This window comes from Podarcis tiliguerta, assembly GCF_965153285.1.
Source record: "Podarcis tiliguerta genome assembly, chromosome: 10".
Lineage (NCBI taxonomy): Eukaryota > Metazoa > Chordata > Lepidosauria > Squamata > Lacertidae > Podarcis > Podarcis tiliguerta.
In genome coordinates, this window is record NC_139543.1 from 47,394,242 (window position 1) to 47,410,568 (window position 16,327).

Below are 16,327 nucleotides of genomic sequence, written 5' to 3' on the forward strand. Positions count from 1 at the left end.
CTGTTCAGTGGTAAGATGCTGACACTGTTTACTTGTTGGCATTATTGCTCCATCTGCTGCACTGAATAGAGACTGTAGAGATAGCTCCTCAGCTGGAAAAGGGGGCCCTGCAGCAGTTGTGGTAGAGAATGCATACAATGTGCTGATACCTAGGGACATATGAAGTTAACTTCTGCTGTGCCAGACCCCTAGTATATTTAGCTCAGTACTGTTTACACTTACTGACAGCAACTTCCTAGGGTTTCAGGCAGAGGTCTCTCCCAGCCCTACCTGGAGATTGACCTTCTGCATGCAGTGTGATTGTTCTACCACTAAGCTTTTCCCCCTAAAGTAATAAAGTGTTAGGGCATATAAGGGTGGGCTGCTGTGCAGCTCATAATGGGTAGAGAGGTAGCAACTGTGTGTATGGTTTTTAGGCACTTGCTCTTCTGAAGATCTTGTGCTTATTCCTGGGAGACAACTGCAGTCAGTTGTCACCTAAGTAAAGGTAAGGGACCCCTGACCATTAGGTCCAGTCGCGGACGACTCTGGGGTTGTGGCGCTCATCTCGCTTTATTGGCCGAGGGAGCCAGCGTTTGTCTGCAGACAGCTTCCGGGTCATGTGGCCAGCATGACTAAGCCACTTCTGGCGAACCAGAGCAGTGCACGGAAACACCATTTACCTTCCCGCCGGAGCGGTACCTATTTATCTACTTGCACTTTGACGTGCTTTCGAACTGCTAGGTTGGCAGGAGCTGGGACCAAACAACGGGAGCTCACCCCGTCGCAGGGATTCGAACTGCCGACCTTCTGATCGGCAAGCCCTAGGCTCAGAAAAAACTCTGGCCTTATTGGCATACAGGAGATTGAGAGGAGGATTGCAGTTGTCTTGGTGGATCTAATTTTGGGGTACTAATCAGTTTGACAGAGAGCTATGGTTCACAAGTGGCCAAGGGTACAAGAGGAGAGAAATTGGTGTTTGTCCTGAGTTCTATATTCAGGGCACTGATTGGATCAAAGCATATGCCACTTCTGCCTTGTATATAAGCTGCAGCTGAGCCCGACTCTGTAAAAGGGATATTTTGCCAGACTTCACTGATTTCCATTTGTTCCCTTCAAAGTGTTTCATTCTAACATCCATTTAGCTGTTTGTTGCTGTCTTGTCACATGGATCAGCCCTTCTGTGCTCCCCATACATGGACTCTTGTAAGACTTTGCACAGTGAAGTCTTTGTCACATGTGGCAGTCTGCCTACACAGTTTCTCCCCTTTGGAATGGGGAATGGCACATATCTGTCTTTCTTTGCTTTACAGCATATAAAAAAATGAAGGTTGTCAGTGTGTACATGTAGTAAAATAGATGGCTGGTACAGATCTTTTGTACCATGACTTTAAGGTAGGCAGTGTACAAGTAAGGATGTTTATATATAGGCTATTTTTCCCCCTCTGAGGCTATACTTGCCAGTAGGGACGCAGGTGGCGCTGTGGGTTAAACCACAGAGCCTAGGACTTGCCGATCAGAAGGTCGGTGGAGCCGCCAGAAGCGGCTTAGTCATGCTGGCTACATGACCTGGAAGCTGTATGCCGGCTCCCTCGGCCAATAAAGCGAGATGAGCGCTGCAACCCAGAGTCGTCCGCGACTGGACCTAATGGTCAGGGTTCCCTTTACCTATACTTGCCAGTGTCTCTATCACAGTTCTGACCCACTCAACATGTGAGTATTTTCTTTCCTTTGATAGTTTTGTGTGTTTGGAAAAGAAGCATCATGTGTGAGCAAGTATGGAGCAAGTATAGTGGCAAAATATCTGCTTTGCATGCAGAAGGTCCCAAGTTCAATCCCCAGGTAGAGCTGAGAGAGAATCCTGGCAGCAGTGCTGAAGAATACTGCCAGTGGCTGTAGAAAATGCTGAGTTAGAAGGACCAATGGCCTCACTTGGTATAAGGCATCTTCCTAGGTTCCTATGTAGTAACTAATTGTCTCCTAATCTATAAGTTTTGTATGCAGTTTTTTAGTTCAACAGTGACTCAGTCAGTGCTCTAATTTTCAATTCATTTGGGCCTGTGCTAATCTTTATTGGGTGATGATTAAGGAAAGGAAATCTAACCCTTGAGATTTAAGTTGTATTTTATACCTTGAGTTGCCATGGCTACTGGCCCTGACAAGTATATTTTCACAGAGTAGTTCCCCAGATACAATATTCCTGATAATGACATTCACTCATCAGTGACCTGCTTAAAATTTATTTTTATTTCTGTTACTTGTGATTTTATGGACTCCAAGATCATTCCAAATAAATGAATGTTCAGAAGTAGTAATGAGTCCTCCATTGTCTGACTGGAAGAGATTCATACACCTACAATGACATGCATATGTGTTGTTTTTAGAAAGACCTGATCCTGTAAAATGGAATGTGTTTACAAGTTTGCCCAATTTTTATTTTCTATTCTTTCCTGTCTTTGATATGATATACCCTTAACCTTTCTGCCTTATAAGGAACTTCTCAAAATGCATCTCTTCCTTTGCGTTTCCTGAGGTTTAGTTAGGCAATAATTTTAAAACATTACATTATCACTAATTAGCTGCTATGGCTATGTAGTTCAGTTTCAGTGAACCTTTTAATGTTTATTTTTCTTTAAGCAGCTACAATAAATAACTTTTTACTACTAATATAGCTAACTTTTTTGTACAGGTTTAAAGCCTTTTTGCTTCCATTTATCATGATCGCTCACTAATATGGTATTGGGGTTGTTATCTCTGATTTACAGAGGACTCTGTGGCATGTGCAATTTCCTTGGGTCACAGTGGTTTTTACCTAGTGATACTTAATCCAGCTGCACTTTATATTATAGAAACCTCCCCTGCAAAGTGGGGTATCTGAATGTTGCTTTATTCCAACAGCCTTGGTGCAACCTGAAACCTGTTGTCACCAAAGGTTAATCTCATGAAGTCTGCAAGTCAGTCTATTACAGTGTGCAGACTTTGTGGTTTTAGCAGTACTGTACATAATCTCTCTACTCCCCACTCCCCCAGCAAGTATTTTGCTCAACCTTTCTTTATTTTAGATGGTTTCTGTACTAATTCATATTTTCAGAAAAACCTCTAAGTGGTTTACAGCATGTCTCAAGGTGGGGATTCTCAGACTGGGGGGCAAATTTGGTCATCCAGGCTCCTCTGTGTGGGCCTCCAAACTGTTCCCAGGCCACAAGCTTCACTGGCTCTGCTTCACATCCAGAGTTGTTGCTTGGCAGGTGCCCTTGAACTCTGATAATGCCTCTTGCTTGTATTGATGGATAGTAGAGAGAGATGCGTGTAGAAACTGGCCTATTGTACAAAGCTAAAATAAAAGAATCATTGCCTTCCCACTTTTGTTTTTGGCTCCACCCACTACTGGGATGCAGTCCCTGCAACATTGCAAATGAAAATCAAATACAAGAGGTGCACAATTAAAACAGCAACAAAACAAAATTTACTCAACATTAAAAAAATAGAGCTAACAGTTATATTCAAAAATACAGTCAGGATTCCACAAGTAAAAAACAAATAAACAGCTAAACAGGTCATTGAGGCAGGTGCCCCCCTTCCCTCCACATTAAAGTCCCCAGTGTATTCTTAACACTTGCCAGTCTGATGAAAGTTTACATATTTAAGCCCCCCCCCCCCCCCGTAAACTTGGTATTTTTTTCCTGTGGGCTAATGCAGCTTTTGGATCATTTACAGGAAACGGATAGATATTCTCAGCAAGGATAAGTGCAACTAAAACGCTCTGGTTCAGTGTCCTATGACATTTTAAGAGAAACAGCTTTAATCTCTTACTGTGGTGCAGCCCTCTGAGTAAGTGACTTAGAGTTGGAGTCCTTGAGGTGCTTGAACAGATACAAAGCCCATTCAGATCAGTGCTATATCTTCCATGGACTTGTTCAATAATTTTGCATTTGTCGCTTGGGAGAAGCTCCCTCTTATAACTAGTCTTTTTGAAATCAGATTTTTTCTACTCCACACTTTTGCTGTTGGATCTCCAGTTCAGTTAGATTTCTAGTATAAAATGGTTACTCTTCCAGTTGATTTTTTCCCAAGCTCTAATGGCTTAAACGGCAACTAATGTGTATTTCCTGAACACCCTTGGGGTGCCAATTTTTATTAGAGAGCTTCATTTTTTATAGAAACATTTAAGAACACAGAACAAAGAGTTGGCAAATTGCGTAACTCCTCCTAGTTTTGTAATTGCTTTGTATTCTCTACTGTTCCCTGTGATCAAAAGACTGTTTTATACAAGCCACAATATGATGACCACTATCAACTGGAGGCTTATATTTGTTTCTTGCAGAAGTTTCCTCACTTGTAAATATCCAAGTGTCAATTTTGAGCTGCGCATGTCAAAGAGCTGCAGCTGGCTGCTGACACTTAGACCATGCTCATAGCTTTGTTTCCTAGCTGGGCCATTTATACTTGAGGAAATGCAACCGAAAATGGTGGTTGCCTACAATTCTGCCTTTCTAACATTAAGAAGTATTAAGTGAAGTGGGGCATCTGCTTCCATATTTGCTGTCCCACTTGCATCTGGAAAGGTCAACAAGGAGGCTGATCTTCCTGGCTACTTTACTTTGCTTGGACCATGAGTTTAGTAGAGGGGGCAGAGAAGGAGGCAGTTCTTCAAATATACTTTGCAGCAGAGTATCCTAGCCTGGTGGGTACAGACGTTGAGAGGAACAGGAGCTCATCTCTGGTGTCTCGCTGCAGTCGGAAGCACTGAGAAGTGTTGCTGCTTCCAGACATCTTGGATGCCATACAATGTCTGGGATGAGCTCTCATCCCTCTGAGGTGGTAGGGGCAGGATTAGTGTATATAACTGTGGCCAGCCAAAACGTTTTTGCACTTACAACCTTGGGGAAAACAAGCACACAAAGAGGAATTCAAAGCTTCCTACTGACAGTCTTGGGGAACCTTTTGTAATGGTGCCACTGCAAACCGGATAGCATTATCCCGTCCCCGTCCCCCCACATTTCCTGACATATTTCTGCTTTGGATATTGAGGGGAATACCGTATTTTTTGCACCATAACACTCACTTTTTTCCTCCTAGAAAGTAAGGGGAAATGTCTGTGCGTATTATGGAGCGAATGCCTGCGGGTGGCGGGGGGGATCCGCTGCAGTCGTGAGCAGAGGATCTATGGTTCCCCTTCCTTCCCTCCTCCGTGGTTACAAAGCATGGATCCACATGGATCCTCAGGATTTTTGCATTGGGCTACTCCAAACCCACTGTCAGATCATGTCTGTGGCCACAGCATGAACCACAAAAATCATATATCCACTATTTCATTTAGAATATTTTTTTTCTTGTTTTCCTCCTCTAAAAACTACGTGCGTGTTATGGTCTGGTGCGTGTTATAGAGCGAAAAATACAGTAGTTGGCAACTTCTCACAAAGCCTTTTATTGCTGGATTAACTCATAATAAGCATTCTGTAGAGTTGTGCACATGCGGTGGTTACTTCTATATGTTCTTTCTCCACTGAATGCTGCCTTGGCCTCTTAGAGTGAATGAACATTCATATGCATTAAGTGGAATAAAAAAGGAAGTATGTTCTAACTGCATCAGGATTTTTAAAATTCAGTTTTGTAGCTTATAAGTTAGCATTTAAATTTTGGCCATATGTGTAACACTGGCTTGACATGTAAATGCATCAGTGATAACCAGTGAATGCTGCATCTTTAAATGTTTTTGCAGTTTACTTCTACCCGTACTTGGTTTTATCCCAGCCTTTTACTTGGAGGAGGTGATAAGCACCTGCTTTCTCAGATGCTTTAATTTTTAAAAAAGTTGTAGTTGTAAGGCTTAGAGAGGTTTGGAAATGTGTGGGCAATGCTTCATTAAATCCTGAATGCAAGTATTGCTTGGACTTTAGTGGTAGCTGTAGGTTCTCATCTCTGCCACCCCCACAAATTCTGTGGCTGGCAAAATTAAGTATGCACAAGTTTGCACATAACGTGCAGGCAATAGAATGGATTTTAAAATCTGGTGCAGGATATGTACAACTCTGAAATAGAGCTTTGTTAATATATGTGAATCTTTTGTTCTGCTCCATGCTGGCACTGAGCTAGTGTCGAAAGATACCTATTGCCTAAGTTTTGCTAAAATGCCACTCATTTTTGTGTACTGTAGAGCTATAAACAGTGAATAATAATGCAAAGTAAAATGCATGTTTCAGTCATCAAAGATGAATAGCCATATTCAAAGTAAATGACAGATGTGATTGTTAGTTCAAAATCTCTGGTAATGGAAGGCAATTATGGCAGCCCAAGTAAATTTTCAGTATGCGATTCTTGTTACCACTTTTGTGAGTTCGGGGAATGGGAGGCGGGTTATGTGGAGCCGATGAAACTGTAAAACCATGAATGCTTCTAAATTCTTCTTAAATTCCATTTTGCAGACCTACTCAGGCCTGTTCTGTGTTGTCATAAATCCCTACAAGAACCTGCCTATCTACTCAGAAGAAATTGTGGATATGTACAAAGGCAAAAAGAGACATGAGATGCCCCCTCACATATACGCTATTACAGACACTGCCTACAGGAGTATGATGCAAGGTAGGTACATTTTAAAATATATTCTGGCCATGGCAGTGGCTATGCTCAGATGAGTAGGCTCTTGTAGAGTTGCCACTTTTGAAGTGTCAAATGCACATAGGGATACAGTGTGAAAGTTTCATGTTCGGGTGGAGGTCTGCTGCAGTGCAACTTTTGATTCCAGTCAATCTTCTGGTCTCTGGAAAGCAGCATTCCTCCGTTGCTTTCAATTCTGCTTAATCCGTGGGGGAGGCTTGATGCAGCAGCCAGTGGTATGGGAGGAATCTGTATTGAGCACAGAAGATGAAAGGCCACAGTGCTCTGCAAGAACCAGAGGCATTCAGGATTAGCTGTTTGTGCCCTAGACTCTATTCAAAGTCTAACAGGCAGGAAATCTTTCATGGTTTTGAGCACTTCTTAAAAAAGCATGGCAAGCTGATGTCTCTGACCCATTCTCAGCATGGGGGTGCAGTTATTTCCCTGAGCTGGTGAAGCAGAAAGACCTGCATGTTAATTGGTTAGATTCCAGCACTTGGTTTAGGGCATGCTAATTGGCAGCCTGCAGAGGAGGAGCAGGGGCTTGCTTGGTTTCAACTAATACCCAAGTTTCTTAACCTTTTTGTAATGCGGCCAGACTGATGTGTCACTGCCTCTTTTTGGAACTGGCATCTCTTTTGGCAGCCCATATAGGTTTATGATGATGAAACTCCCTGCCCCAGGCCAAATCAGCTGGCAGAGGGAGGGGCCTAGAAGTCAGATATATGCATGGCTGCGTCTGAACTCTGGATTTGCTAGGACCTTGGGTGTTAAAGTACGTTGCAATGCATTCAAGAATGCATCAAGATAGGCATCAATGTGTCCTTCATGAGTTTGCTTGTGTATGTATGAGAATGAGGAAACAGCCAGTCAGTATCCTTTTATGAGGCTGAACTGCTGCTCCAGTATGTAAATAAGTAACAGTGGAGCCAGAGTACCTTTTATAGGTGGCTTGAACAAACCCAATAAATTATGACAAACTGGAATATGTACAACAGTCTTCCTTGCAAGCCCACTACCATCAGGCTTTTGTTTGCTTCTCCTTGTTGCATTGCAAGCTTGGGATAATGTAGTATGTAGGATTCTGCCATTTTGGGGAATCAGGGAGGGTTCTTGGTGATCTTTAGGTCTCATTCAATAGCCTTGTGGCTGAGACTTAAAGCTGAAGACTTCCTCTCTCCCCCCTCCCTCCAATATCTGTTAAATGTTAAATCTTCTGTGTGAAACCCATAATGTTTACATATTTCAGAAGTTGGGGCCAAGAATGTACTATTTGTTAGTCAAGTCTAGTCTGGCTTGCTTAGTGTAGCATTCCATGTCCCTTTTGAATCAAGTCTTGTTTATGCTAAATCTTTTGTTCTGGACTCTGATTCACAAAGGGAGGTTTAAAAAACAACAACTGGGTCTTTATTTTGTTAAAAGCCATGACTTTCATATAACCCCACCAGCATTTCTCTTAAATGTACTTAAGAGAGGGAAATGATTCTGTCAGCTTGCCTTTAAGACTGTGGAGGTCAATTTCCCAACAATGATAACCAGGGCAAATAGGCTCCATGTTGGAAATAGCTCATGCTTCACAATTTTCCCTCTCGAAATACTATCTTTTTTTGTAAGTCTGATTATATTTTATCATACCGACAAGTTTGATTATGTTTTATCAATACGGAAAGGATAGGAAAACATATTTAATATGAACAAGGGCTACTAAGGCTGACAAGAGGGAAAAAACACAACACCTCGGCTCATGCTATCATTGTCATGGTTGACTTTTGCATACATCTTTACATTTGCTACAAATTATGCCAGTGGAATCTACATTTTTAAAAGAAAAAGGTAAAATTTGAATGTCGCTACATGCTGATTCATATTGCATGTCTCCAGATGGCAAGGTAGATGACGAAAAAGGGAGTTGGTTTAGACAAGCCTTCCAATAGGAGTGGAGTTCTAACATTCTTAGTCGTCTTGGTGTCTCATGATTAACAGCTGTTTTTCCCCAACCAAATTAAACCCACAGAATATAAAAGAGCAATTTTTTTATGATGCAGACAGGAAGGAATGAGATAGTGTTTTTTAAGTGACTCTATTTGTATGTGAAACTGCTTCTTGCTGTAAATTCATTTAGTGGGAAATGAAATTAGTTCCTCTTAAAATTCTGCTTTGGTCATGTTCTAATTGTCTCCAGTTAACATAGTGGGAGGTGTGAAGAAGACATTTCATCTGTTAATGGTGAGGTCCATCTGACAAGAACAGATGCAAGTTTGCGTATTTTATCCTAGAAGTACATGTGCTCAAAATATTTCCTCTTGAAATCTCATGCAACGAGTTGAGTAAGATTTAAAAAGTGAAAGAACCTGTATTGTTTGCTTAAAGATGCAGAAAGGTTGGGGTATCTACTGGACTTTGTTTCCCAAATTGGGGGTCAGCCAGTATTGTTTTGTCCCAGAATCCTAAGTATATCCTAGTACCTAGCAAAGCGAATCAAGTCTTGAATCTAGATGCTGACCTTTTGACTATAACATCAAGCCAATTCTCCCATCTTTCTCCTACCTGCCCCTTGAAGTGTTGTAGAAAATTCAAAAGCTTGTTCCCATGATTTTGTGACATATTTGGTCCCAATAAAAGTTAATTGCCCAACTGTTGAATTTTAATTGAATCAAGGTTTCTGTAAAAACTTTCAGATTCTAAACTGCTCCAAAACCTTTTATTAGTCTTTTAGTTCAGACAAGTCAGAGTAGTACTCAGAACATTATTATTGACCAACTTCTTAACCTCTTGGTGCTCTGTTCCCTACTGTATCATCCAGGGGAAGGAGATGGTAAGGAGGAAATAATGCGTGCCAGGAGTCCTCCCCCTATCCCTCCACCTCATTTCCAAAATTGTAAAAGACAAGTGAAGTACCCCCTGAGGCTTTTTCCAGTGTTGAGATGGAAAACGTGTTACAAAAAGAGCACTGTAAAAACAAAGGAGGCAAGATAGCTGATGAAATGTATGATAATTCATGTTCTATATCCATCCAGTCAGATGGGCGGGGTACTACTACTACTACTGTTAATTACAGTGCCTTAAATGCAGTTACATTAGCTGTGATGCCTAAATATTTCTGATGATAAACCATAGAGATGGGGGAAACTATCTTTTTCTGTATTTAGGAGGCAGGCTTTGCTCTTTAGCAATAGTCAAACTGCCTGTGTTAATGAATCAGCTATAAGCAGGGATCAAACCTTTTGCCTTTTTAGCTCTGCTTCCTCTTGGCTGGAGAGATGATGTCACCATAGTGTGAGTGCTATGTTCTCCTTTTATGGAGCTAAACAGACTCAACTCGGGAGTTGCTCATGCAGAGGAAGTGGGTGATAAAGGCCTGTTAGGATATTCTGTAACTGAGTTGTGAAGCACTAAGCAGCATGTTAACATTTTCTCTTCTTATCCCCACCCTCCCCAGAGTTCAAAATATAATCTCCTCTTGGGCAATTAGAACACCTCAAATGCATGTACTTGGGAAGCATGTAATAACTACTATTATTTTGGCACTTCTGCTACAGAACTCATCTATTTTTTCCCAGCTACAAGGATTCCACAGATACGTAAAACTATATTTAAATTTGCATGATGAAGCAGTTTGCATCAAATGCTTCCAAGCCATGCATCTCATAAGATGGACTCTAGTCAATGAGAGATTGTACCACAATAATCCTGTTAGTCTACAAACTTGTGCGTTGCTGTAACAGCCCATCTCTCTGGAATAAGTAATAATTTTGCCTCTTTAAAATCTGTATTGCTTCTTAAGTGTTAAAGACCAGGCTTGATAATAAATATTGAACAGAACTTGTATAGCTCATAAGACAGCTGCTCATTGAATAACTGCTCTGAAATACAGAGCCAATGCTATAGACTAATGCGTTGCTTGTTAAAAGCATAGTCAAAAGATACATATCTGGGCCTGTAAAGCAGATGTAGACTCCTTCTTTAATTATCTTATAAATGAGCATTTGGTTACATTTATTTTCCTTCTTCCTTTCTCACCCTCCTCCCCCAGCAAAACAAATATAGGCTATCTGAGCATTTGCACAATCCCCAGAAGGAGCAGCCCAATATCCTGCTGGACAGTCAGTTTTGAAATGGGTGCCTCTGTTGTATTTATTTTATTTATCAAAACTTACAAATCACACAATAATGATCAAGAAAGAAATGTTTCTAAGCAGTTTACAATAAAATAATATAAAATATTTATCTGACAATACAAACACATTTAATCTGTAGGATAATCTCATGAGCATAATAGAGTCCAGATTGAATGGAAAATACAATATTCTAAAACATAACATAGCTGCTGTATCATTGTGCAATTGTGCAGCTTTTTCTGTGTATGCATTAGCTTACTGTTTTGGGGGAGGGAAGTCTGTTTGTTCTAAGAGTTGAGCAACAGGAAGTAGGATACCATGCGGCACTTCTCACTTCTCAGGCAGAAGAATTCCAGCTATCCCAGTGATGACTGCTCTACTAGGCTGGGAAAATTCTCTCCTTCTCCTCGCCCCCCCCTCCAAAGGGGCCTATTTCCTTTTATGGTAGTGTCTGCATACTTGCCATGTGACTTGCCTGTACTTGTGCAGGTACATTCTTTAAAGCTTAAGGAGGAGGTGACTAACCAACCTGCAGCTGACAATAGAGGGGGAGGAGGGATTGCTGCCACACTTGGGGTTTTTTCTGACTAGTTTGCCTGCTAATGCATCAAATTCTATAGGGATGAAGGCACTACTTTTCCCACAAAGAATTTCAGGCTAATTGGTCAGCTGCTGAGTTTTTTCCTGCAGGCTGGAATGGAAGTAGAATGGCTCCTACTGTAGGCAAAAGGACGGCTGGTTATGACTCAAGATGCATAGGGCTACTGCAGGCGTTCTCCAGTTGGCTTCCCCCTATAGTAATGAGGCATGAATTGATGTTTGGATACAGAGACAGTGTACTTTAAGCACCTGTAGCTTCTTTTAAAAAATGTCACCATTATTCAGAGAAACAACTGCCTTCCTGGAATTGCCTGCATGATACAGAACCACCCAGTTGTCTGTGTTACTGAATACACCTCCTGGGGCTATGTGCAAATGAATCAATGCCCAGTCATGCAGAGCCCATTAACTGTTGAGAATCCTTCAACTCGTATGCTCTTATTAACTGGTAGAGAGTCCAAAAACTTGTCACTTACCTTGCAAGGCACATGTATGCTAGTGGAGTAATCTAACTGGTTATTAATTAATTTGGGTGATCTCTGACTAACTCATGCTCTGAGCAGACACACTGAAATCAATAAACTTCAGTAACAAGTCAGTTTATTTCAGTGGGTCTACTCAGAATATGACTTAGTTGGAGATCACCCTCTGTATGTAGCTAAGCACCATATAAAATGCACTGTATATGAATAGCTGAATTACTAACCCTGAATCCCAGCTCTTCAGTTTCTTTGGTTCCTGTAGCAGTGGTAAAAAAAGCAGGTAAAAAAAATGCTATTGGGTATGGCTCTGTATCAGCAAAGAACTCTGGCTTGCACGCTTGGTTAAGTTACGTCACCTTCTAATCTTACCTGACACAAAAAGGAATTTTAGTTATACATGTAGGAGAGTATAAAACAAGTGATATGGTTCTCCCAACTATTTGGAATTTTTTTCTGTGCATACCACACCGAGAGCAGGAATTCTGTAGATAACATGGTGGCTGTGAAGATAGGCAGGATTTATTAATTTGTTTATCAGTAATCCCAGTCATACTGTTTTACTTGAATAAGGGCAATATGGGCATTGATGCTACCCTTTAAGACCCCCACCCCTCCATTGCATTTTGTTGAATCTGCTGGGGGTGTATGTGCAAGAAAATACAACAACAGAGGTGCAGGCTGTGTTGAAGAGATTTGCCAAGAGGCCTGAGACTATGCAACTTTGCTTAAGAGGCAGTGAGATGGAATAAAGGTGACCTTGGCCTGAATCTGATCGTCTTTTGTTTGCTTCTTAATTTCAGATCGAGAGGATCAGGCCATTCTTTGCACGTAAGTATTTGCATAATTTCCCCATTGCTGATATAGTTCTTGGCAGTTTAAGCAGCTTTTTAAAATGTAGTTGACTCACAGGAGTGGTTTTACTGTGAAACTTTAATCTCTCCGGGTCTAACTAATACTTTGAAAGGCAGGTGTGTGCATAATTTTTCACATGTTTACCAAGTCTCACTAGAAAAAGATAAGGGCAGATAAAGACCAGGAGAAGAATTTACATATCAAGTGTAAATGCTTTGAGAACTGGTAGTTAAGAAAGCAACCTGGTAGGTATTGTGGTAACCTTGTTCACCATATACAAGCTAGCAAGACATTTAGGGAAATGTGTGGACTAGACTTCTGAAAACAATATTTTAGAAAGTTGCTAAAGAGAGGTAAATGTTTGCAAATATATCCCGATAATGCTTTGCCTTTTGCAGAGGTGAATCTGGAGCTGGTAAGACAGAAAACACCAAGAAGGTCATTCAGTATCTGGCTCATGTTGCTTCATCACACAAGAGCAAGAAGGATCAAGTAAGTTTCTGTATTCTAATAGGAATTTGCTCTGCTATTTCAACTGCAAATACAAGCTGACCTCTTTATGGGAGATAATTTAGTACTGATTGATGCTTTGTAATAATGTGAATGGTCCCGAATTTTATGTGAGACTGGCTAATACTGTGCTCCTGACTTGGGTTCACTGACTTCAGTGAAGTGGCAGTAGATGTGAATTGTGTCTAAATGACCGCTGTATGTGACAGTGCATTCACCTACTGGCAGGGAGGTACCATCTGCCTCCTTATTGTAGCGTCAGTTTAAAACTACTTGACCACCTCTTCTCCTGGAGTTGTGGCTGCCCCCCCCCTTGCAATGAAGAAAGTGTTCCATCACTAGAGCCTTCTTTTCTGTTATAGGTAGTAACCAAAAACACTCTGACAGTGTGTGTCTTTTGTGCTAAGGAGGGTATCTATGAAATATTGTCTCATTTATTTTTCCTCCCTTCTCTTGATGGATTATGTCCGAACTCATCAGTTGGGACTTCATAGGTGAGCTGCACGTTTACTGCACGATCTGCACCAGGAATGTGTGTGTTGCTCTACTGTGTGACTTATAGCAGCTTTTCACTCCCACCAATGTCACTTTTTGCCACTATCAGTTCACAGTTTGAATCACACAGCTTTCTTCCTCCCGAGACATCCCGAATGGGAGACTACAGTTTACCTCATGACACTTTCTCACGTATAGTCAAAACCTATTAGTAATTCTCACTTTAGGTCTGTCTGAATAGAATTTCCTATGTGCGCTGAGAGGCATTCTGCACAGTGACACAGATACTCTGTGCTATTCCAAAGAGGGTATCTGGTATCCATGGTATTCTGGCTAGACAGAGCCAGCTGACTTTCTCCACTCTCCTCAACCCATCCAGCGTACTTGCTGTGGTGCAGGATGCTGGGAAAGGTCATGAAGAAACTGCCCCGGCACAGGCTGGATGTTCCAGCTCAGAGCTCTTTGCCCGAGTTAAACACATGAGGAAATGCTAGTTATCTTGTAAACATTATAATGAAACCCAGATGCCAAGTGTATTCCCTGTTGCTACATAAAATCTTGGGTTTTGATTCTTTAATGTACTGGCATGCTGTGTGTCCATAGGGTTAGCTCTCAAAATATCTCTGCATGGTGTGTGTGCGTGTGCGCACATTCTAATGAGTGGCTTTTGGAAGCAAACCAAGATATAGTCTTCTGTATGCCAAACCTTTTGAGAGATGACAGCTGCTCCAATAGACTGTCAGTGAGTATACTTAGAACAGGCACAAAAAACATTTCTGTGTTAGGATTTAGGGATCTGAAAGCATGTATATTCTGTCCCAGTGCTGTCAAAACCTAGGATATAAGGTGGCAATCAATCAGCCCCCAGTGTAACAATTTTGGAGCCCTTCCCCCAGCTTTAACTTGAAGTCCTTTTGGGTTTTTTTTAAAGATTAGTCAAAGTACTGTATTGCTTTTAGAAGCCTGAAGCAGACATAGCACTTTTTTATGTTGTGTGTGTTGATGTTTAAATCTATCACAATCAATCTTTCCACCCATGCTTTTGAGTAGGAATTAACAATTATTAATGGCTTATTTAGAAGAGTTTTGATTCCCCCCCCCAGACATGCTTAGAATCAATATTTGTGATAGTTTCCAGGGTCAGGAGGCAGGCCTGTTGATCAGGAAAGTTGTGTTAAAGGATGGCTGGATATGACATGCACCCGGCTTTATGTATTAATAGTGCTAGGCTTTAGATTGCAGAGTTTTAAAACCACAACTTGGGCAAACTTTTCACTTTGCAATTGAAATTCTTAGCACCGTAGTGCTTTCAAGCAAAGCTGTCCACAGCACTTGGTATTTTCTAAAGTTTCTCAGCAGCAGCATTGCTGGAGGAGGAGGTTGGCATGATCTGCTGTTTCAGCAGACCGGCTGGTTAGTTCCAAGGTGGGACAATTAGTTCAAACTGTCTCTTCTCATTCTGAATCCCTTCTGAGATCTGCTTCAGCTGGCTTTAGTCATGAGTAGAGGGGTGGAAATCTTTAAAAGCCTTTTCCGGACCAGACATCAAATATCTGAAGACTCCCAAGGGTGATACTGTTCCTGGATTCTTTCCTGGAGGAAGTATTTGGAGCTGCTGTGTGGGAAAATTGTGAAGATACTCTTTATGCAAGTGTTTCTGAAACGATGAAAGGCTCACGCCCACACTGTGGCCAAATGGAACAGAATCTGTGGCTGTAGTGACATGCATGATTAAATTGGCTATGCGACACACAAAAAAGAATGAAAAAGTTCAGGCTGCAACTGAAGAAAAATAAATATTAGCAACCCATATTGAGGACCTGTTAGGACATTGTTTCACTCCTGGGATTGTGTCCAGAAACAGGCTTTGGGCTCATATGTCCCTCACCGTGTGATCAAATGAAGAAATTGCATAGGGTATGGGATTTCCTTGGTTCTGTGACACCTTAAGTCATGTTCCTGATCTCTTCTTGGTGGGAAATAGTATCTGAACAGACCCTAACTCATGAATCCGATATTTCAGAAAAAGGATATTGTATATTACTTGATCACAATATGCAGTCATTCCCTCTACTAAGAATTGGTGGTGGTGAGTGCTGGCAGAAATTGAGCTAAAATGGGACTGCTGAGAAACAAGAAAGTGGTATTGGATTGAGGGAGTCTCATATTTGAAGAAGTCTTAACGCCTGCAGCCCTATGAGGACAATCCCCCAAACAACCCATTGAGGACTGAGCATGCCCAGTAGTCATAGTTGGGGGGGAAAGAAACAGCACTCCTATTTGGGGATGAGTATGCATTGCAATGTCTTGTTTCAAATGCATTTGGTAGCTCTAGGTTTTCATAATCTTACTGTCAGCTAGGTAGCCAATTCCTTCTCTAAATTCTTCACTGGTTAAGTTTATATGGGGAGCTACAATAGTTTGTGCTTCTTTGGGTCTCTAAAAACAGCCTCCCCCTTCCTTCTGTGGCTGGCTCCAACCGATTTGTGTCTCTTAATTCCACCCCCCCCCCATTTTTCTAGTGAAAAAGGTGTAATGAATTACTGTTGACTGCAGAAAAACACTCAAAGCAGCCATTGCTCCTTATAGTTACATTTTTAGCCCTGGAGTCCTGCATTGGAATATTTAAGCTGCTGCTGCTTCCTCTAAACATAGCTTTTCTTCAGATCTTGACCCTGCGCTGAAGTTGTAGTG

The 16,327-nt window shown here is 41.4% G+C and overlaps 1 protein-coding gene across 8 annotated transcripts in view; it reads left to right on the plus strand.

Annotated features, from left to right (window-relative positions):
- Window positions 1–16,327, plus strand: part of MYH9 (myosin heavy chain 9) — an 84,298-nt gene that overhangs the window by 32,342 nt on the left and 35,629 nt on the right. For all 8 annotated transcript variants that reach the window (XM_083400717.1, XM_083400715.1, XM_083400714.1 and 5 more), the window contains 3 exons: window positions 6,405–6,561; window positions 12,577–12,604; window positions 13,027–13,120. In XM_083400717.1, coding sequence (XP_083256843.1) covers window positions 6,405–6,561; window positions 12,577–12,604; window positions 13,027–13,120 — 279 coding nt within the window. The remainder of the gene's footprint in view (window positions 1–6,404; window positions 6,562–12,576; window positions 12,605–13,026; window positions 13,121–16,327) is intronic.